We start from the raw sequence: 22,830 nt of genomic DNA, 5'->3' as shown, positions 1-22,830 counted from the left end.
AGTCTTTCTGAAACACAGTTATGAGTCTGTCACTCGTGATAGCTCTTCAGTTTTCATTATAATAAAGTCTGAATTCTTTAGAGTGATGTTTATTTATACAGCCATTATTTACAGAGTGCTTACTATGTTTAAGGTACTGTTCTGAGTGAGAAAGTAGCAGTGAGTAAAACAACCTCTTCTGCACCCTCCTGTACTCCACCAAGACTCCTGTACCCTTCTCAAGCTTACATTCTAACAGGAGGAGACAGATAATACATAGAAAACAAATAAATTCCACTTTATGGTATAAGTTATTAAGGCAAATAGAGGAGGTAGCTTGTGAGTTCAGATGGGAAGGTTGTAGTTTTAAACAGTGTGGTCAGGGTAGACCTCACTGATGTGACAGTTGAACAAAGAATGAGGAAAGGAAAGAATTTAGCTATTTTGAAACCTATGGGAAGAATGTACCAGGTCAAGGGAACAACCAATGTAAAGATTCTGAGAGGGTTGCTTGCATGGGGTGTTATGGGAATAGCAAGAAGGTCACAATGGGTAGGGCAGAGTGAACCAAAATGAGAGTTTCAGAGAACAAATTCAGAGAGGTGATAGGGTCTACATTATTGGCCACAGTAATAGTTTTTACCCTGAGTGAAATGCAAACCATTGGAGAATAATGAGCAGAGGAGTGTTGTGTTATGACAGGTTTTCAAAGAATCATTCTTACTGCTGCCTACTGTGTTGATTGTTAACTGTGGAGTGGAAGCAGAGGGAGAGAAGCATAGAAGTCAGAAAGACGCTATTGCAGTAAGCCAGCTGAGTGAGGAGGATGATGGCATGGAGCTGGTAAAGAAGGGTTAGATTTTGGATATATTTTGAAGGTAGAGCCACCTTCAAACCTTGACCTTGACCTTCACACCCTGATAGATTAAGTGCAAAGTGTGCAAAAAAGAGAGAGACCAAGGCTTGAGGAGTGTAGCATTGCTATCAATGGGTGAAGGTGGGTTCAATGTTACGGAGTCAGAGGGAGGAAGGAGTCAAGAATTACTGTGTTTTCTGATGGTAGTAACTGATTCCCCAAGTTGATCCTCCATTATCTTCCTTCATCTTAGTAAAGAGTACCATCATTTATATTTTTATTAAAGCCAAACAATAAAATAAAAAATTAGGATTAATTCTTGACTCTTCCTTTCCCCTCTCTCCTCACATCTAATTCATCAGTAAGCCCCGAGGGTTCCAAAATATGTTGCCAATCCATCTCTCTCCCTTTCCTTTCCTTTCCTTTGTTTTCCTTTGCTTTCCTTTCCTTTCCCTTGCCTTCCCCTTCCCCTTCCCTGCCTTCCCTTTCCCCTTCCTCTTCACCTTCCCCTTCCCCTTTCCCTTCCCTTTCCTTCCTTCTTCCACTCCCAGCACTGTTGGGCAAACCACCTGTGGCACTGTTCTTATCCTGGTCTCTGTAAAGTGTATTTCCTGTACACAGCATATAGTTGAGTCTTGTTTTTCAGTTTTGTGATCTCTGAATTTTACTTGGATTGTTTAGATACTTTACATAAAGATAAATACGATTTGATTTAGATCTTTCATTTTGTCATTTGTTTTCTGTGATCACTTCTGTCTTTCCTTCCTGAGTTCTTTTGGATTAAATTACTATTTTTCAATTTTAAGAATTCAATTTTAAGTTATCTATTGGTGTCTTGGGTTTTTACACATCTTTTTGCATTATTTTTTAATGGTTGCTTTAGTAATTATAGTAAATATCCTAAACTTTTCAGCCTACTTTGAATGCATATTATGATACTTCATGAAAGGAATAAATACTCTTCAACTGTATAGTTCTACTTACCACTCCTATCCCAGCTCTTTAGGCTATAGTTTTGTGTGTGATATCTACATATGCTATAAACTCAACAATGAAATAGTTGGGTCAATACAAATAGTTGTCATATTGTTTGCTTTAAACAATGTATTAGTCTACTCTGGCTACCACAGTAGTCAACTGACTACCAAAACAAAATACCACAGGCTGGGTGGCTTAAACAACAGACATTTATTTCCTTACAGTTTTGGAGGCTAAAAGTCTGTGATCAAGGTGCTGGCAAATGCAGTTTCTGGTGAGGGCTCCCTTCCTACCTTGTAGATGGCTGCCTTCTGTGACCTCACATGGCCTTTACTCAGTATGTGTATATGAAGAGAAAATGATTGTATTCCTTCCTTTTCTTATAAGAATACCAGTTATATCAGACTAAGGCCCCACTGTTATGACCTGTTTAACCTTAATTACCACCATAAAAGCCCTGTCTCTAAATACAGTCACATTGGGGGCTGAGGTTTCAATATATGAATTTGAGGTGAACACAGTTTAGTCCATGTCAAAGAGACATAAATGTTTTAAAGAAATTCTGAGAAATAAAACATAATCTTTTTGCTATTCCTTTCTTTCTGAAAATTTAAGTTTCCATGTGATATCTTTTCCCAAGCCTAAAGAACTTGTCTTAGCATGTCTTACAGTCCAGGTCAACTGGCAAAAGGCATTCTCTTCATTTTTTTTCAATGCATTTATTTTATATGCTGCCTTGAAAGATATTTTTGCTCAATAGGGAATTCTTGGTTTACAGGTTTTTTTTTTTTTTTTTTTTTTTCCATCAACACCTAAAAATGTCAGTATTTTGTATTCTGACATTATAAGGGAAAGAATGACAAAAATAATGGTTGACTTCTTAATCTTTGGCTTTCATTATGGTATGGCATGGTCTTCTTTGGATTCATCTTTCTTCAATTTGTTTGTTTCTTCTCCTCACTCTCTTCCCTCTTACTGTGACTCCAGTTCCAGATATATGGTACCTTTGGCTATTGTCTCCCATGCACCTGAGAGACTCGGGGTGTTAATTTTTTCAATGTACATTCTCTCTCTCCTTTCTCTCTAAGTCTCCCAGTCTAAGTCTCATTCTCACTGCGGACACTTCTGTTTGTCATCTCCAATCAGCTCTTAGGCCCATCTACTATATATTTATTTCAGATATTGTATTGAATCAATGCTATTACATTTCCATTTTTAATAGTTTCTTTGCTGTTTCCTCTCTGTTTAATAACTATGAGAATATTTTCTTTTACATCTTTAAGCATTGTTAAATTACCTACTTTAAAATTCTTATCTTCTAACACCTGTGTCACCTCAGATTTAGTGTTCACTAAGTGGCTTTTCTCTTAAGTATGGATCACATTTTCCTATTCCTCAATATGTACAATGATTTGGGGTCATATTTTGGCTAGACACATTGTATTATTTCTATTTCTCTTTTGAGTATTGATTTTTTGGTTTAGCAGGCAGTTTATTTGGCTGAACTCAAACTTCAAGTTTTGTTACTCTCCTGTGATGAACATGTCCTAAAATCTCTGTTGCATTATTTTACCCTTAGCTGGACTACTTATGGTGTTCCCATGCACATGTAATTGGGAGATTATCCAGAAATTAAGGTAGCATTTATAGGCACAGTGTTGCATTCCCTTTCTATGGCTCTCTCTTTCTGACATCCCCTCCACGACTTACTTTGTAGCTACTATGGTTGCCTTGAACTCTAACCTCTCATTTCTTAATCAGAAAGACTGTGTATTTCTGTCTAAGTATTAGTTACCTTGCATGGCACTGACTGGGGTCCACCCATGGGCAAAAATGTATAAAATCAGGAAACGTACAAGGTACTGTTTTTTCCTTCCTTGTGTCCCTTCCTCTCCAGTTTCTACCTGGTTTTGGCCACTTTCCAGTGTCTTCAGAGAATTATTTCCTGTATTTTGGTCAGCATTTTTAATTGTTACAAAATAAGGCTCATTCATTCATTTGTTACAGATGTCAGGCATTGCTCTGATTCTGAGGAGTGGAAAATAACGATGCTCTTGCTTTGAAAGAGCTCAGAGTATAGGGTAGGAGACAGACATATAACTAAGGATTGTAAAACAAGTTGATAGATGCTACAGTAGAGTAAGGATAGAAAATATCTGTGCCTTATATTCCCGTTGCCAGCCTGTGATCTTTGTCTGCATTTTCTGTTCTCCATGCCTGGTCATCTCCCTGTCCTTCATATATTACCACATTTTTCTTAACTTTTCATCATTTTTCTCTCCAAATCAGAATAATTTTTATGACCTTTAATAAAAGTATAAACGCTTATGACATTCAAGACACACTGTCTGCCTTTGCCTTCTTTGTTCATCCATATTTTCACCATTTTACTAATTCTGTAATTTAACATACAGTAATCCTATAACCAATGTATGCCCAGCACAAATAGATACAAATGCAAAGTGTGGTAAGTGTCACCAAGGAGAAGTACATGGTGCTGTCTATGCTTTTCCTGTGGTTCACTCATCCCACATTTATTCCACAGACCTTTATTGACCACCCATGATATCCAGGCATGAGGCTAAACCAGTCGCTTACCATTCAAATCATATATGTCTTTCCATCTTCATGTCTCTACTAACCAGCCTCCTTTCAGTCATGCCTTGCCTCTAGCCCTCTACTCCTCCAAATTCTACCTATTTTTGGCCTTTCAGCTGAAGCTTCGCCTACTCCAACCATATAATAATTGCCAAATGATTGATCTCTCACTTTATGCTACTATGCATCATAACTATTTCTTATTTTTCAGTGTATCTCCAGAACCTAGGTGCACAGTTCCTGGCAGCACATTAGGCATTTAGTAAATACTAAATAACTGCATTCATGCTTATACCACACATGCTAGGTTCTAGCTTACTCCTGGAAGCTCATTTAAATCTGTCTTCTCTGAACTCCTAAAGCACTTCCCATAAAAATTAGCATCAAATCAAGTAAAGCCTTTAATTATCCATTACTGTTCCCAGTGAGTTTATCTTGGTGCTCGCAATGGATTGCAAACTCAGGGGATCCAGAGTGTGATGAGGATATACTTCATCACAGTAATGCAGAGTTGAACCCGAAGGATATAAATATTCAATAACTGCGTGGGTTTTTTTTTCATTGAAATGACCCGTGTCTTTTATATCATTTTGAAACATTTCCACAAAAACTGCACCAGTGGTATTCAACAACTTATACCTGGAAGTTCAGTAGACAATATGACATGGTGGTTAAGAACAAGGTCTTAAAATATAGAGACCTCAGTTTGAGACCTAGATTTGTCATTACTTTTCTGTGATGTTGGGCAAGATATTAAATCTCTTGGATCTCAGTTTCCTCATCTCCATAATGAAGAAGAGTATCTTCTTCATAGGAGTGCCATAAGGAATAAATGAAGTAGAGTCATGTGTGTACAATGCTTAAGTTAGTACTGATGTATGGGAAATGAGTCAGTATATTTCACATGATATCATTTATACTACTGTTGGGACTATAGTAGTGTATTAGTCCGCTTTCATGCTGCTGATAAAGACATACCTGAGACTGAGTAATTTATGCAGAAAAGAGGTTTAATGGACTCATAGTTCCACGTGGCCGGGGAGGCCTCACAATCATGGCAGAAGGCGAAAGGCACATCTTACATGGCGGCAGACAAGAGAGAATGAGAGCCAAGTGAAAGAGGAAACCCCTTATAAAACCATCAGATCTCATGAGACTTATTCACTACCACGAGAACAGTATGGGGGAAACTGCCCCCATGATTCAGTTGTCTCCCACTGGGTCCCTCCCACAACATGTGAGATTTATGGTAGCTACAATTCAAGATGAGATTTTGGTGGGGACACAGACAAACCATATCAAGTAGACCCACTTAGCTTCCTAGAAATCCTGGTTGAAAGGAGGCCATGGAGGTTCAAAACAGTTTAGTGACTTGCACAAAGTCACTCAGCTAGTGAAATTCAGAGCCAGAACCCAACTCTGGCCTCTGTGGCTCCTGAACAAATTATCTTGTTCTGTACACAGCCCTAGCTCTCAGGAAACATGCTCAGAGAGCCTATCCCTGTGCAGCCAAGAGAGCAAGTCTTTTCCTAGTTGGAATGAAAATAAATCTATCAGAATGGTTGTTTTAGCATCCTAGAAACTCAAGTAAACATTCAGAAAATACATAGATGAGGTTCAGGAACTCAAGCACAGTGTTGCTTGGGTGTGTTATGGCAAGCAGAGTAACTGCATGGAGAAACATTTCTGTCCCTGATACGTATTTTGTACTATTTTGTTTAGAGCCACCAAGTGGATTAAGGAATAAGATGCTAGACCTGGGATTTCGAATGAAAGGATGATTGTCTGCAGAGCTCAGACATTTCTGTCCTTGGAGAGCTGTGTTTCCCATGTGATGATTGTTCAGTCAGGAGAGTTTCTCCTGACAGCTCTGGGGCATCTCATTTTTTTTTTAACTGAGGGTTTCAAAAAAAATCTTTTTAATGAGGGTTTTTTCAAAAACCCTCATCATAGTCTCATTCAGCTTCTCCATTAGTAAGACACAGTGAGTAATTCGAAGTTTGACATTGCCCAGGGATGACAGCCTGGATCAAGAAGGGGAAATGATGTGATCCAGAAAAGATTAGTGCTTTTAGCACTCAGACCCCCCACCATTTGACATAAGTTACCCTTTCTTTCTTACTCCTCATTCTTGGACCTAATGCTAACCTACTGCTACCAGTTTAGCCTTGGGAATTTCATTTCCTTTTGCTCTTCACTCTAAACTTCTTTATGTTATATATTTAAGAGGCTAGCACTAGGTTAATCAAAGCTACATTTCTTTTAGCTGAGGCACTCTTGCTACATTGGCATTTTAATGTTCTTGGATCCCGTATGGACAAAGAGTTGAAAGAAACATACTCATTTTAATATAAATTTTTCTATCTTATACATAAATTAGAGAAGCTGTAAAATTGACCCATATCTCTTATTTTTCAGATAGACCACATGGTAGAAGGCCATGCTGCTTTTCCAGAACTACAAGTAAAGGCCACAGCCAGGTAACTGCTATCTCTATTCCATCTAAAGCTTTCCTTGTGTGACTGCATTGAGAGCATTTATGTTGGGCAGTTGGGTGATTTTCAGGTCCTATGGACAATGAAAATGCCTTTAGTGCTTGAAAGATAGTCATCTGGATGATCCAGAAGGTCCATGTATTAATTCTTTAAATGATGTCAGAGAACTTAGAGAATCTAGAGATTCCCCAAGGATACACCCAGGGACTATGGATAAGAAACTCTGATGTAGAAGGAGGACTATGGATTCTGGAGTCAAAACTTCTTAGTTTCACATCCCAGCCTTACTCCTTAATAGATATAGGACCTTAAGCTAGTTACTTAACCTCTTTATGCCTGTCTCTTCATCTGTAAAACTGAAGATAATAACTGATACGGAGTGATTTCTAGAATATTTTGAAGCAAGCCGAGTGCAAAAAAGTATTTACAGTATACTCCCTTTCATGTGAAAAGAAAGACATAAAATAAATGTGTATCTATTCATTTTTATAAAAGACATACAGGAAGTGGCTAGGCGCGGTGACTCACTCCTGTAATCCTAGCACCTTGGGAGGCCGAGGCAGGCAGATCATGAGGTCAGAGTTCGAGACCAGCCTGGCCAACATGGTGAAACCCCATCTCTACTAAAAATACAAAAGTTAGCTGGGCGTGGTGGTGTGTGGCTATAATCCAGCTGCTCGGGAGGTTGAGGCAGGAGAATTGCTCAAACCCAGGAGTTGGAGGTTGCAGTGAGCAGAGATTGCACCATTGCACTCCAGCTCATTGAGACTCCATCTCAAAAAAAAAAAAAAAAACCAGGAAGTTTAAACCAGAAAATAATAAGATTAGTTACCTATAGGGGGTGGGTAGGAATAGGGTAGAAAGAATGTGGGAATGGGACCGTGGTAGTAGGAAGAAATGACACTTCTCTGAGTATACCTTTTTATATAACTATAACTCTTAGAATCATTGTGATGCCTCATGTCCCTGATACCCCGATAAATAGATGATAGATAGATAGCCAGGATACGTGTGTATGCTGGCGTGGGCAAAATGAAATGCGCACAGTAAAAACTGAAACTCCTGTATTACAAATGGGGTTGGGAAAAGAAAAGAAAAGAACAGAACCTAAGTAACTTTGGGAAATAATATTTAACTATATGCCATATGGCTAAAGAAAATATAACCATCCATAAATATTATATTCTAATTGGTAAATTTGTTTTTCATAGGTATATATGTTAGCTATAGTGACAACTCTTTATGTGTATGCTACAGTTGAGCGAAGAAATCAATATATTGTGGATAATGAGAGCCAGGTTCCTCACAAATGGGAAAAGGAAAAGGTTAGAAATGAAGAAATCAATATATTGTGGATAATGAGAGCCAGGTTCCTCACAAATGGGAAAAGGAAAAGGTTAGAATGAACCTTATGGTGTCAGTATCAACTTATGATTTTATATATATATATATATACATACACACAAACACACAGCTGGATATAAATATACATAAATATAGATATGTATATTCATGCGTGAATATACATGCGTATACTCCCTAGCTCTGTCTGCTGAGATAGCCTGGAAGCAATGGCCCGATAGAAGCAATGTGTGTACCTAGCTCACAGGTACTGGATTCTAAGTACCATTCTCCCTCCCATTTCTCCAATAAAAGTAATCAGGACTTCTTAGAAAGATGGCTGAGTCTGTGCTGGGGCAGTAAAATTATGGTGCCAGAAAGAAAGAAGTTACTCAACAAGGGATTGTTAAAGTACATTGGAACCAGCTTTAAGAATCTCTCAGTGGCCTACTTAGGATAAAATAAACAGTAATAGCATAAAATAAGTCCATAAGTAAATAACTCCATAAGTAAATTACTGAAGAAGGAAATAAACCAGGAAGAAATGACAGGTCTTCCTCTTCACTGTCAGGACAGTAGCCTTACAATTAATAAATGTAGAAGAAATCATGGAAATAGAAAATCATAATTAGGTAAACACTACACAGATAAATGTTGTAGGCAAGAATCATAAATGGATGCTAAAATTAGTGAGTAAAAGTCGGAAGCAGGATATTTTCATAAACCCAGAGGATTTCAGCACAAGATACTAATTAAGATGAAGAGGAAAATAATAACTTTCCAGTAGTATATAAGTATGGCAGACACCACCTTACCCAAGTGACGAAAGTTAACAACACCAGCAATAACATGTTGTGATGTCACGTATCTCCTTTTATGATGCACTGATAACGATACAACATCATTTCTGCCATGTTCTTGCCCAAAATGATTAAACTCAATGTAAACATGGAAAGCATCAGACAAACCTAGATTGACATCCCACAAAGCTATTAGCCAGTTTGCTCCAAAGGAAAATTAAGAAACTTAAATACTGAAGAACTGTCCTAGATTGGAGGAGACTTAGGGAGGTACCACAGCTATAAGCAATATATAATCATGGATTCAACTCTGGACCAGAAAAAGGATATTGGTGGAGGAAAACTGCTGAAATTCAAATAGAGATTAATAGTATTGTTATTTATGGTAATTTCTTAGGTGAAGAGTAAAAGCGAATTCTGTCTACCATTTTTGTAACTTGTGTAAATCTAAAATTATTTTGAAATAAAAACTTTAAAAAAATAATAAATGAATGAATTTTCATGCTGATAATGCTTAGTTGTCAGGCAGTTTAAGTAAAGTAAGATACTTTTTATAGAATTATCAGAGAAACCCAGGTAGCTAGCACAGGACAAAAGAGAGATAGTCTAAGGTGGCCACTAATAGACTCTGAAGCCAAATTGCCTTTGCCTCAGCTTTGCCCCTTATTCACTTTGTGTGTCTGGGCTATTTACTTAACCTCTGTGCCTTAGTACCTCACTGTAAAGGGAATAATAGTAAACATTTCATAAGGTTGTTGAGAAAATTAAATGAATTAGAATAGTGGGTGACACAGAGTGATGATTAAGAGTCAAGCTGTAGTAGGTGTTCAACTAAAAAATGGTAATGATAAAAGTAATTTTTGGGGAACATCACATACCGGGGCCTGTTGTGGGGTGGGGGAATGGGAGAGGGATAGCATTAGGAGAAATACCTAATGTAAATGATGAGTTAATGAGTGCAGCACACCAACATGGCACATGTATACATATGTAACAAGCCTGCACATTGTGCACATGTCCCCTAGAACTTAAAGTATAATAAAAAATGAATAAATAAATGATTGTTGTAGTTAGTATATTAGACATTTCCATTCCACTAAGTGGCTTACATTCTGATAGGATCAGCACACCTACACAGAGTAGAATAAATGCATACTGTACTAAAATATAAGTAGTGCATTATCAGGGTGTGTAGAAAAGGAGGACTGATCTTGACAAGGAGTTTGAGAAAAGCTTCATAGGCATTCCCTTCTAGGAGTCTTTAGTTACATTGCCCTTGCAATTAGTCATGAATTACAATTACCGTTGAGAGGGATTATGTCACATAACCCTATCAACTAGCATATTAGTTGGCATAGAGACCATATCACCTAGAAAAGGGATTCCTAATTTCAGATCATCAATGAGCCTCTTGAAATTATGTACTGTTTTGCTGATTACATAATTCTGCATGTATTTCTGTGAAGGGGGCCCTAACAGTCAATATTTTCTTTATTATTTTTTTTTTTATATACTTTAAGTTCTAGGGTACATGTGCATAACGTGCAGGTTTGTTACATATGTACACTTGTGCCATGTTGGTGTACTGCACCCATCAACTCGTCAGCACCCATCAATTCCTCATTTATATCAGGTATAACTCCCAATGCAATCCCTCCCTCCTCCCCCCTCCCCCCCATGATAGGCCCCAATGTGTGATGTTCCCCTTCCCGAGTCCAAGTGATGTCATTGTTCAGTTCCCACCTATGAGTGAGAACATGCAGTGTTTGGTTTTCTGTTCTTGTGATAGTTTGCTAAGAATGATGGTTTCCAGCTGCATCCATGTCCCTACAAAGGACGCAAACTCATCCCAAGGATATGAACAGACATTTCTCAAAAGAAGACATTCATACAGCCAACAGACACATGAAAAAATGCTCATCATCACTGGCCATCAGAGAAATGCAAATCAAAACCACAATGAGATACCATCTCACACCAGTTAGAATGGCAGTCATTAAAAAGTCGGGAAACAACAGGTGCTGGAGAGGACATGGAGAAATAGGAACACTTTTACACCGTTGGTGGGATTGTAAACTAGTTCAACCATTATGGAAAACAGTATGGCGATTCCTCAAGGATCTAGATCTAGATGTACCATATGACCCAGCCATCCCACTACTGGGTATATACCCAAAGGATTATAAATCATGCTGCTATAAAGACACATGCACACGTATGTTTATTGCGGCACTATTCGCAATAGCAAAGTCTTGGAACCAACCCAAATGTCCATCTGTGACAGACTGGATTAAGAAAATGTGGCACATATACACCATGGAATATTATGCAGCCATAAAAAAACAGTCAATATTTTCTTAAAGGGATTAAGCATTTATAAACCACTAAGCCAAAGAAAATAACACTAGATTTATAGTTTGGAGACGTGGATTCAAATCTCAAATCTCAGCTCCAACGTGTATCATTGTGTGAAACCCATTTTCCTCATTGTAACATAGGATAGTAATGGAGAATCAGCCCGTGACACCTCTCAGGATTTATTTTGAGTTTAGAAGAGGTAATATATTTGGCGGGGCTTTGTAAACTGAATTATGACAATGATGATGACCACTACTACTCTATTAGTCCATTCTTGCACTGCTGTGAAGAAATACCTTAGACTAGGTAATTTATAAAGGAAAGCGGTTTAATTGACTCACAGTTCTTTGGGCTGAGGAGGCATCAGGAAACTTACAATCATGGTGGAAAGGGAAACAAGCACATCCTTCTTCACATGGCAGCAAAAGAGAGAAGGGCTGAGCAAAAGGAGGAAAAGCCCCTTATGAAACTTATCAGATCTCGTGAGAAGTCACTATCACAAGAACAGCATGAGGGTAACCACCCCCATAATTCAGTTGCCTCCCACCAGGTACCTCCCATAACACATGGGGATTATGGGAACTACAATTCAAGATGAGATTTCGTGGGGACACAGCCAAACCATGTCAACTACTATTATTACTACTAATGATTGTAAGAGGAGGAAGTTTTGGTGGTGGCTGATCTGGGTTCAAGCTGCAGACGTCAGTCATTCATACCCTGCCTGCCTTCTTATGGAAAGCATGGAGGAATAGCAAGGACAGGGACTGGGAATTAGAGGCCTTGGGTTCTTGTACCTGTTCTACCCTGAATGTCTCAATGACTACTAGATTCTTCATCTGTAAATTACAATTCTACTACCCTACTTACTTCCTTTTACAGTCATTAATAGGATGAAAGCAGGTCACTGGAATGTCTATATGTGAACATTTTAGTGTGTAACACAAACTTAGTGAATATTTGGTTTTGCAATGACATACTCAAAACTTCCAGAACTTTCTTCTATAGATGAACTTCAATGAGTAGCTTCTGTTGCAAATCATAATAAAAAGAAGGAAGAATTTATGGATTAGCATGCAGACTCAGAGAAACAACAGTATAGGGTGGTTCAGAAGCAGCAACTTACAGAATTCAGTGGTGGAGTCAGAACTGGATATAAATCCCACCTCTTTTCGCATAACTTCAAGGCACTTCCAGCTACTTCCCTGTATTTCTCCTTCTGTTTAGAGTGGAGTTTCTCCAAAGTATCGCCTATACTCTTGGTCTCTACTTCCCCACTTCCTACTCCTTCCTTGCCTGCTCTAGTTTGATTCTGTCACCATCAGCCCTCTGAAACATTTCATATTAAGCTTATCAGTGACCTCTATTTTGCTAAGTCCATAGGATGTTTTTTTATTCCCCTTTCTTGAGTTCTCAGCAGCATGGGACATCATTGATCACTTTTTCCTCCTTTTAACATTCTCTTTCCTTGACTTTCTGGAATGTCACCCCCTCTGTTTTCTTCCTACATCTCTGATTCCTCCTTCCTAACCTGCTTTTCTTGAGTTTAGAGTTTTTTTCTTGACCATTAACATTAATGTTTATCATAGCTAGCTTCCTGGCCCTCTTCTCTCTTTGCCATCTCTTCCAAGATGATCTCAGCTATGCTCTTGACTTCATTTCTGTCTATATTTTGATGACTCTTTTATGACCAGCCCAGATACTTAGTAGGTATTCAGTAAATGTCAGTTCTGTTTCCTTCCACTTTTCTTTTATTGTCTTACAAAGGAAAGTGCATCTGTATCTTATTAGATCTATGAGTACAATATTCTAAAACTATGGGACCGTTTATACTTCAGGTCTTAGAAACAGGCATAGCTGTTCTTAAAATGAAATTAGCTGTTTGGAAGGGAAGACAAATCCTTCTGAATCAAGAACCATGTGTCTCTTTTGCTGTAACTTGGAACTTTCTGAAAACAGCAATGCAGGTCACCCCTATCTCAGAACTTAGGGTTAGCAAATCCTGTTTGAAACTGTGGAAACAAGTGTTGATAAACAGATTGAGTATTTTATACTCTTGATTTACAATAATCCTCTTAGGTCCCATCTCTGAAGAGAAGTGTTTTGCAAGCTTATAAATTAAGTAAACAAGAACTAGATGTGCCTGTACATGTAACTGGTAACCAAAGTTTCTCTTTATGTGGGGCCAAATTTGCAGATATTTCACTCTTTAGCAGAGATCACCTTATGTCGATCATAAATTTTGACTCTTCCTCTAAACTTGATTCTCTTAGAGGTTCTTAACTTACAGTGTCTCTGAATTAGGTTCTGATGACAACAGGGTTTAGTGAGAACATTTTGGCATAATCCACAAGTGCTAGATTCAAGGTTGGCAGCAAAGCAAAAGTTAAAATCCAGGGTCTCTGGCTCATCTGTCTGATGAGTATCTTTTGAGCATTTATGATACGTGAATGAACCAAGCAAGCAAAGTCTTTGCTTTCATAAAAATATACACACACATACACATATATACATATAGTACATACATGCAAATATGCATACTATGTACATATACATATATATATATATATAGCCAACCACTATATATATAGCCAACCACTGATAAATGCTCTAAGGAAAATTGTAGATAAATAAGGAGATATAGAACATTGGTTTCAAACCCATTAAGATTGTCTTTGTTGTGCTGGTGCACATTTTTTTCCTCAACCTTTCTTTTTTCCTACCTTCACTGAATTTTTCTGTTACTGCTCTGAGGACAGCTAATTTTTCTTGATTTGATTTATTCCTCAAACTTATTTTGCTTTGGTAATTCCCATAATCCCACTGAATACCAATTTCTTAAAATTCACTAGTCCTCTATATCGCGAATTTCAGATATATTTAAAGCTTCTCATTAAAGGCTGTGCAAATCCCCCTCAAGCAATGAAAGGGGAAAAGGAGGACAAGAACATTTTTTTTTTTTTTTTTTTTTACTGTTTTGAAGTTATCTTCTTTTAAATTTAGATGGATCATTAAGAATGCTTCCAATTTAAGGTTCTAAGCACAAAATCCAGATATGTCGTGTTATGGACTTGCTTCCTGAAGATGAAATCAGCAGTTGATGGAAAGAATCCACACTCTCACAGAACAGCAAATCACAAATGGTTGTCTCTGTGAAGCCAGTAGCTTTGCATTTGATATTTCTATCTGGGCTCATTTCCAACTGTTCAGGATTTGGATTCCTGAAGGCTTCTTCAGCACTTAACTAATTCTATGTTGGCTAAAGGGGCTGGGACTGTTTCTGCACCCACAAACGGATCTTTGTCATAAATCCCTTTTATAATGAGAGAGCAGCTAGGACACATTGCCACGTCGTCCCCATTCTCCAAATCTTCCTTGGTGATGGAGAAGTTATTGCCACATGGGCAGGGATAGAAATACGTCTCCGAGTCCTCGTCACGTTGGAAGTCCTCTATTTCCACCTCGTCATGAAACACTGCCATGGTCAGCGGGGGTCACCGAAGGGGTCATGCCCTGGCAGTCCAAGACCAGCTCCGAGGGTCTAACTTCACCGGAGCTGGCCTGGGCTCGGCATCGACAAGTACATTTATTAAGATTTGCATATGTTTGGCACTGTGCTTAGTGATAATAGTTTCACGTGTATTATCTCATTTAATTGTAGATGAGGAAATGAGGATTATTGGGAGCTCTCAGACTTCACTTCTAAAAATTTTTCTCTCTTTCCATTCTGCTCTTTTGTATTCAGAGTCCCCTTTTTGCCTTTATGGCTTTTTAAACCTTGGACCCTCATTCTGACAACTGGGGCATTGAGTCTATCACTGCATATTTACTTAGCCTTCCCTGAGCTAGGGCAGTCAGTGTGATAATATTAACACCTTTCATCCCCTGTGGTATGCAAAGATAATCAGTAAATTCTTAATGGCTCTAAGTTCAGAAAGATTTCTTACAGAAATTAGTTGGATATTATTATATGTTTCTTTGGCTTCTGTTTTGCATGCAAATAAAAGAAAGTGCTCAGGGCATTGGGGTCTTCTCTAGAAGACCAAGGGTCTGTGCTGATTTAGGACATAAATCCTCTTATTTTCTACCTCCCAACTGGTTACCAGTAGCTCAGCACAGTGCCTGGCATGGGGCATGTGTAGGGAGGTCATAAAATGCCTATTCCTTTTCTCAGTCCCCATATTCTCTATATTCCAGCATGTCTGGAAGGTTATGTCCATCTGAAGGGTTTTAGATAGGCATGGGAGTGAAAATCAAAGATGCATTGTAGAAGAATCAATCAGGAAAGAATACAGAAAGCCTGATTGGACATTCTTAGTTGACTTGTCTTTGGACATCTAAGAGGAGGCACTTAAAGAGTGGTCGAATACTTGACCTGGAACTCATAAGAGAGAAATGGACAGGAGTTAAGGTCATATATTTGGAAGTCCTCAGCACTAGATGGTAATTGGAGCCATGAGAAGAGGATAGGATCAGCCAAGAGGAGATAAAGAGTAAGAAAATGGTCAAAGACAGTAGATCTCTGGAAGATGTCATGTGTTTAATGAACAAGTGAAGAAGGAGAACCAGCCAAAGAGGAGGAAGGAAAATCAAGAAAGAATAGTGTTTCAGAAACGAGAACAAATGAGGAAGGAGTGGTCAAATGGTGTAAAATGCCCAAAATGGTTCATCGGCATTAACAACAAAGAGGGTATTGTTCCTCATGGTGGGACCAGTTTCAGTAGAATAGAGCAGGCAGAATGCATAGTGTATTGGGTTAAGAAGTAAGGAACTAGGCTGGGTGTGGTGGCTTACACCTGTAATCCCAGCACTTTGGGAGGCCGAGACGGGTGGATCATGAGGTCAGGAGATCAAGACCATCCCGGCCAACATGGTGAAATCCCGACTCTACTAAAAATACAAAAAAAAATTAGCTGGACGTGGTGGCACGCGCCTGTAATCCTATCTACTCGGGAGTCTAAGACAGGAGAATCACTTGAACCCAGGAGGCAGAGCTTTCAGTTAGCTGAGATCGCGCCACTCCACTCCAGCCTAGCAACAGAGAGAGACTCCATCTCAAAAAAAAAAAAGAAGTAAGGAACTAGACACAGACAATATGGAAGCTTCTTTTCTAAGACTTTCTCTTACTGCTAGAAAGGGCACGAGTATATCTTGTTATATCATGTATTCTGATTTTTTGGTTTAAGAGTATGGCCACCATAGTCTCTGGGCGGCCTGTGAACCCAAAGAATTAGGTGATTTATGGAGAGGGAGAGGACATGAGAGGTTTCCAGGATGCTGTCTGCATTTAAGATTACAAGCAATAAGGTTCGAAAAAACATCTTCTTTGATTCTTGGATTTTTAAAAAACTAGAAATGAGTTTCTTATGATGGCAAAGAAAAGGAAACTATTTACTGATAAACCTGTCATTTTATAGTGCTCAGGGCTCTATGTTTAATCTTCATAGCAGGCTTTAAGTAGACAGTATTAGTTCAAATAGTAAAAAAAGCAAATAGGCTCAGAGAGGGTTTACCTACCTGATCATCCAGCTGGTACGTGGTGAAGTCACTTTATGATTATTGAAACTATATTTTCTTCATGATACCCAAAGGGATGTGGACAGCAAAAATTTCTCCCTCTGAAACAGGATATATCAGCCTGGGGTTCATGAGAGAGAGGGAGAGCGATCCACTTGGGATCACAGTTAACATGTGATTCCCTAGCTAGAAGAAGGCAGGCTGCCATTTGAGAAAGAATTGATAAAACATACAAAATGAAACAAAGTCAGAACCAAAAAAGGTATCGTGCAAGGTTAAAATTATGTGAATAATGATGTGTATTAGTTAGTTTAATGTCTTCCAAGTGCATTTCATTTTGAATGATATACTCAGATAGCACACATGGTAAGGTATAATTGAAAAAACATGTAGCGGAATGGCTGCATTCAAAGAATAAACATACAGCTGCAAGGAGGTTAGGAGTCAAAGGGGTAAGCATATGCCCCATCCCCCAGGGATCTCATTAGTGCATGAGTGGCCATATATGTAGAGGCTAAATGAATCTCACTGTTTGCAAAGACCTGCAGTAAATGAGACAATGACGAATCAATAATAATTAGCCCTATAGGTTCTTATTGACCCAGATGTCTGAAACCAAATGCCCTGCTCAGAGATTCCTTGAGAGGCAGAATGAAAAGATTTATAGACCTGTGTTTCCAAAAAAAAAAACCTTGGCTTTAAGAGCAGTGGCTATTCTGAAGTGGAAAGTCGCAAGAATTAATGCAGATTCCTGACTTCCGGCTAGAAAAGATGTTCTCAAGGCTTGTCTTGTGAATGTGATTCCCATTGGACCAGGAGCAGAGGGAGCAAAGAGATGGAAAACCAAGAGGTCATCATATTCATGTTCCCGGATATGTTGTTCTGGCTCTACCTTGTATGGCGGCTTCAGAGGATCCTTTCCTGAAGCCATAATAGAATCATTCTAAAACAGGGTTTGAGTTTTTCAGGCTTTGACGAACAATATCTGACCTAAGATACAGAGAGCCCATGGCTTCAGAATCACAAAGAGAAGGGTTTAAAGCTGGACTCAGACCTGTCTCTACCTCTTGAAGCATCTCCTCTGTAAAGAGATGTTAGTGATACCTCCCCCACTGGGCAGTGCTGGGAGGTCTGGTGTATACTTAGGGAATGGCAGCTGGTGTTAACTGTAGTTGTTAAGCCTTTTCCCAGTAATATCTTATTCCTGCCAATATGATCTAAGAAAGAAGATTTTTGCAGATGAGAATGAAGCAAGAAGCAAATAAACTGTTGGTAGTAGGGCGGTAGGGCTGCCTTCACCTCCACCCTAGCACACATCACACGCACTCACACACGCACATATACATGCATTCACATTGACACACTCAAGCTCACACAGAGCAGCTTTGCTTTTCTATATTTTTACATTGAATATTTACATAAACTTTTTGTTTAATAAAGGAGTTCTACTGATAAAGGGGTAAAAAGAGAATTTAAAAATCGCTGTTCTACTCATTGGTTTGTTTCCCTACACCAAGTACAGGAAACTTTTGGCAACTTCATGGGATCCATGAGGACACTCACCCAATCACAAACTAGAACTGGAAATCGCTGAGCCTTCCTTCTAAAACACTTTTAAAATGCAAAACAAATAATGCCTTAGGTATCTTAGATATTAACCTCCTTTGGACATTGATTTCCTATACTTTTTTTTTCTGCCATTATACAAGCCAGGTTTTTAACCTTTAAAGAGATTTCCAAGGACCCCAGTGGGAAGTAGCACAGATGCCAACTGCTGCAATACCCACTTTCTTTTGAAATCATTGGTTCAGAACTTTTAGAAAGCAGCATCTTTTAAGAGGGGAAGGCTGACCAGCTTTAATCTTTGTGCCGTGTGGTGTGATTTAACCCAGCAAGGGAGGTGTTATTAAACCTATTTTATGAGTGGGAAAATTGGAGGTCAGAGAGGTTAAGTCACTGGCCCATTTTACCGAGCTAGGAGAGGTAGTACCAAGATCTGAACCGAGTAGTGCTCTCACACCCATCATCTTCTCTCCACTTCCTCTTCACCTGAACATGTAGAGAATGAAGGAGTTGGTCTGACTCCCTCATTCTACACATGGAGAAACAGAGACTTAAAGAGAAGAAAAAAGCCAGGCACGGTGGCTAACACCTATAATCCCAGCACTTTGGGAGGCCGAGCCGTGTGGATCACCTGAGGTCAGGAGTTTGACACTAGCCTGGCCAACATGGTGAAACCCCTACTAAAAGTACAAAAATTAGCTGGGCAGGGAGGCTGAGGCAGGAGAATCGCTTGAATCTGGGAGGCGGAGATTGCAGTGAGCCGAGATCACGCCATTGCACTCCCACCTGGGCAACAAGAGTGAAACTCTGTCTCAAAAAGAAAAAAAAAAAGAAAAGAAAAGAAAAAACATACACAATGTCATTTGGTGAGTTTAGGTTGAAAATCAGGTCTCTAACTCCTGATCCTAATTGCATTTAAAACATTCAGTCACTTTCCTTAGCAAAATCCTATCCTGAGTCTGGGAACTTATATTTCTCTCCATTTATCAACTCATCATCATTATTACAATTAGGAATGCTGATTTTAATAAATTATTGACATATGTACAGTACTGTACAGTTTACAAAATACCATGCCTTCACATACATAACCTTCTTTGATCTTCACAATAACCCTATGAGGTAAGTTGGACAAGGGATTATGATATCTGTTTTTACAGATGAGAAGAGAGTGGTTCAGAAAGTTTGAATAACTTTCTCATGGCCATACACCTGCTAAGAGTAAAGCCATTCCTGAATCCAGTCTTCTGACTCCAAACCTTTCTACTAGGATGGGCACCTTTCTTGGTGATACTACAGTGTGATTTGAGAGTACAGTGGGCTGGCTTCTCTGAAGCTTTTAGAAGCCTGCTTACCTTCCTGAAACTGATACAGAAGTACAAATGGTTTCTTTCTATCGAATGATTTGCTCCCTGACCCTATCCCCCTTTTAAAAATAAAATTCACTTCTCTTCCAGATGCCAGAGTGTATATGCATATCTGAACAGTCACCTGGATCTGATTAAGAAGGCTCAGCCTGTGGGTTTCCTTACTGTTGATTTACATGTTTGGCCAGATTTCCATGGCAACCGGTCTCCCTTAGCAGATCTGACACTAAAGGGCATGGTAAGTAACAGCTAGTCCTTGCACGTGGGTGAAGGCAGGCCAAAGGGCTACAAAGTTTGGAAGAAGCAAAGAGAGGAAAAAGGAAAAGAAAAAAATAAAACAGGCCAACAGCCCACTAGCTTTGTGCAGATGCATTACTGTTGCTGCTCCCTGGGATGAGCTGCTGAAAGTTTTCATTGTTTCTGAGCCAACCTTGAAAGCGTTAAAAGCAGCATTTCCTAGTTCAGCTACTGCTGCCTCTTTGTCCTGTGGAGTGGCTAAAAGTCATGCCTATGTAATTTTGGCATTTACATCAGTCTGTAAAGTCATATTTTCCAACTGCATCTTTAGGTTGCCCAGTAAATCAGTAGTAAATATTACCACCCATGGTCTTGCTGGCCGCAGCCACACATCTGCCTAGGCTCTGAGTCAGGGCTATTCAGAGTCTACACTAATATAGTTAGGATTTCAGATTAAACTTTGGTATAAGTGAATACAATTTATAACTTATGTTGGAGAATAAATGCTGCTCTTAGTGCTCTTTAGGGTCACTTCCTCTGTGGATATTCTAGGCCCTCCTAGAGGGGCCAGATGAACTTGGTGGGAGAGCTCTCAACCACCCCAGCTGAGATGTAAAAGTAACAACATCTTAGACACCAGGATAATCATGTTTGAGGTGTGATGAAACAGGTTAAAGTTAGAGGAGGGGCCAGGTGAGGCCACAAATAAGAAAATAAGCCATGAATACAGGAACCAGGAAAATGTCGTAAAGCTGAGAAGGTGAGTGTGAGGTACATTAAGGCAGAGTTCAGAATGGAGGCTGTTAACAAGGCAAGGCTTATGCAAAGGAAGCTGCGTAATAGTGGAGCAGGCCTGATGGAATCAAGAATTCAAGACTCAAACTACAGTTTTATGGTTAGTTTTATTGAGATTGTTTTAAATATTTTTATGATGCCAGCCGGAAGACCTGAACTTTATTTTCATTACCTAGCTGACATGATCAACTTCTATTACTAAAAGGGAGTCATGGTGAAAAGAAAAGAAAATTAGACATGGCAAAGGTTATGTTGATCTCGAGTCCATGAAGCATGCCTACACAACAAATCATGAGCGTTTACTTTTTTAAAAAGTTGTATGTTTGTTCACATACCTCATATATCACTTGATAGTTCTTGGCAATGATTTCCCTTTATAACTGTCCTTGGGTTAGGCTACAATGGAATAGCTACCACTCCATGAATTTGCATCACAACACTGGAAGGAGAAGATGACCTAAATAAGATAGAAGGAAGGCAATTCTGAGCTAAATACTTCACCCCAAGTCTCCTTCCTTCAGTCTAGTTTTGGAAAATATCAAAATAGTGACCCTGAAATTCTGTTATCAAGTTCTATCCCTTTTTTTTTTTTTTGAGATGGAGTCTCGCTCTGTCGCCCAGGCTGGAGTGCAGTGGCTGGATCTCAGCAGCTCACTGCAAGCTCCGCCTCCTGGGTTTACGCCATTCTCCTGCCTCAGCCTCTGGGTAGCTGGGACTAGAGGCGCCCGCCACCGCGCCCGGTTAGTTTTTTGTATTTTTTTAGTAGAGATGGGGTTTCACCGTGTTAGCCAGGATGGTCTTGATCTCCTGACCTCGTGATCCGCCCGTCTCGGCTTCCCAAAGTGCTGGGATTACAGGCTTGAGCCACGGCGCCCGGCCCTATCATGTTATATCCTTTTGCTGGAAACTATAATGATGCCTATCTCCAGCACTCATTCAGCAAATATTAATTGGGTCCCTAGTGTGTGCCAGGCACTGCTGTAGATATGAGTAAGGTGCAACAATACCTATCTTCATGGAGTATGTTTAAGGTTGGGGGTGGGGGAGTGCTTGAGAAAATGTTAATAGGATCTAGAATTGCAGGATAATTCCAATAAAGCAAGATCCATGTACAATTTCTTCTTTTGACCCCTAAAACGTTTCCCTGGACACATAGTAAGTGCTCAGTATATACTTATTTATAATTTATAGGCAATATGGAGATAATAAAGAAGTAATTTGTTGCTTTAGATAAAACAAACGTATGAAGAATTTACTAATACCAAATGAATTAAATGACTACTGACACTGACTATCCATATGGTAAGTATTTAATACGAATATTAATATCCAAGTAAATAAAGATGAGCTCCCATTGTATCATAATTATGAGAATGTTTGTTCATCAAACAAATACAGGCCTGGTTACAGTTGGTGAGGGATATGAGTAACTAGACACAATGCCAGCCCTCAGGAATATCACGAACTTTGGGAGGCAGACAGAATATATAAACAGGGAATGGAAAGGTGGTATTAAGCTCCAGGTGTCCTTCACTGTCCAGAGCTCTCCAGATGCATGGAAGACGATTGCCCAACCTGGTCCCAACGGTCAGGAAAGCTCCAGATGGAAAGTAACATTGACACTGAGTGAAGCTGGGAAGGGGGTTTGAGGCCAAGGGAATGTGCAGTATGTGCAGTATTCTAGCGGGAAGAGAGCATGGCATGAATGTCTACAATTTTGGCTCCTTGTATCATTGTCTAACCAATGATAGATTCCCTTTAGCATTTTATCTTAATAATATAAAAAGAAAATGTTTTCTCGGAAAACCACTGTATATCTGTATATTCCTGCTTCGCCAGCGTTGCACTCTTCCAGTTCTCTACTCTCCCCTCAGGTGACTCTTTTCTTGCGTTGTTAAACATTTACCCATTCACTGTGTTTTTATTGAATACCTGCTGTGTGCAGG

At 39.2% G+C, this 22,830-nt stretch overlaps 2 protein-coding genes across 11 annotated transcripts in view; one reads left to right on the top strand and one right to left on the bottom strand.

Annotated features, from left to right (window-relative positions):
• Positions 1-22,830, top strand: part of FGGY (FGGY carbohydrate kinase domain containing) — a 448,924-nt gene that overhangs the window by 308,340 nt on the left and 117,754 nt on the right. For all 9 annotated transcript variants that reach the window (XR_002725457.1, XM_023187457.1, XM_031934004.1 and 6 more), the window contains 2 exons: positions 6,830-6,891; positions 19,943-20,090. Coding sequence is in view for 8 of the 9 variants with exons in the window: in XM_023187457.1 (XP_023043225.1) it covers positions 6,830-6,891; positions 19,943-20,090 (210 nt within the window). In the remaining variant the exon portion in view is untranslated. The remainder of the gene's footprint in view (positions 1-6,829; positions 6,892-19,942; positions 20,091-22,830) is intronic.
• On the bottom strand, positions 14,639-14,887 carry LOC111523152 (DPH3 homolog). Of its 2 annotated transcripts, XM_023187518.1 has the most exons (2): positions 14,784-14,887; positions 14,639-14,708 (listed from the first exon to the last, which is right to left on the bottom strand). In XM_023187518.1, exons 1-2 carry the CDS (start codon positions 14,885-14,887, stop codon positions 14,639-14,641), a joined length of 174 nt encoding a protein of 57 aa, XP_023043286.1. The 2 variants fall into 2 exon arrangements, with proteins under 2 accessions (XP_023043286.1, XP_023043276.1); XM_023187508.1 differs by having other exon boundaries at positions 14,639-14,887.

Source organism: Piliocolobus tephrosceles, chromosome 1 (assembly GCF_002776525.5).
Source record: "Piliocolobus tephrosceles isolate RC106 chromosome 1, ASM277652v3, whole genome shotgun sequence".
Lineage (NCBI taxonomy): Eukaryota > Metazoa > Chordata > Mammalia > Primates > Cercopithecidae > Piliocolobus > Piliocolobus tephrosceles.
The sequence above is the reverse complement of the archived record's forward strand: the minus strand, read 5'-3'. Positions and strand labels throughout refer to the sequence as shown.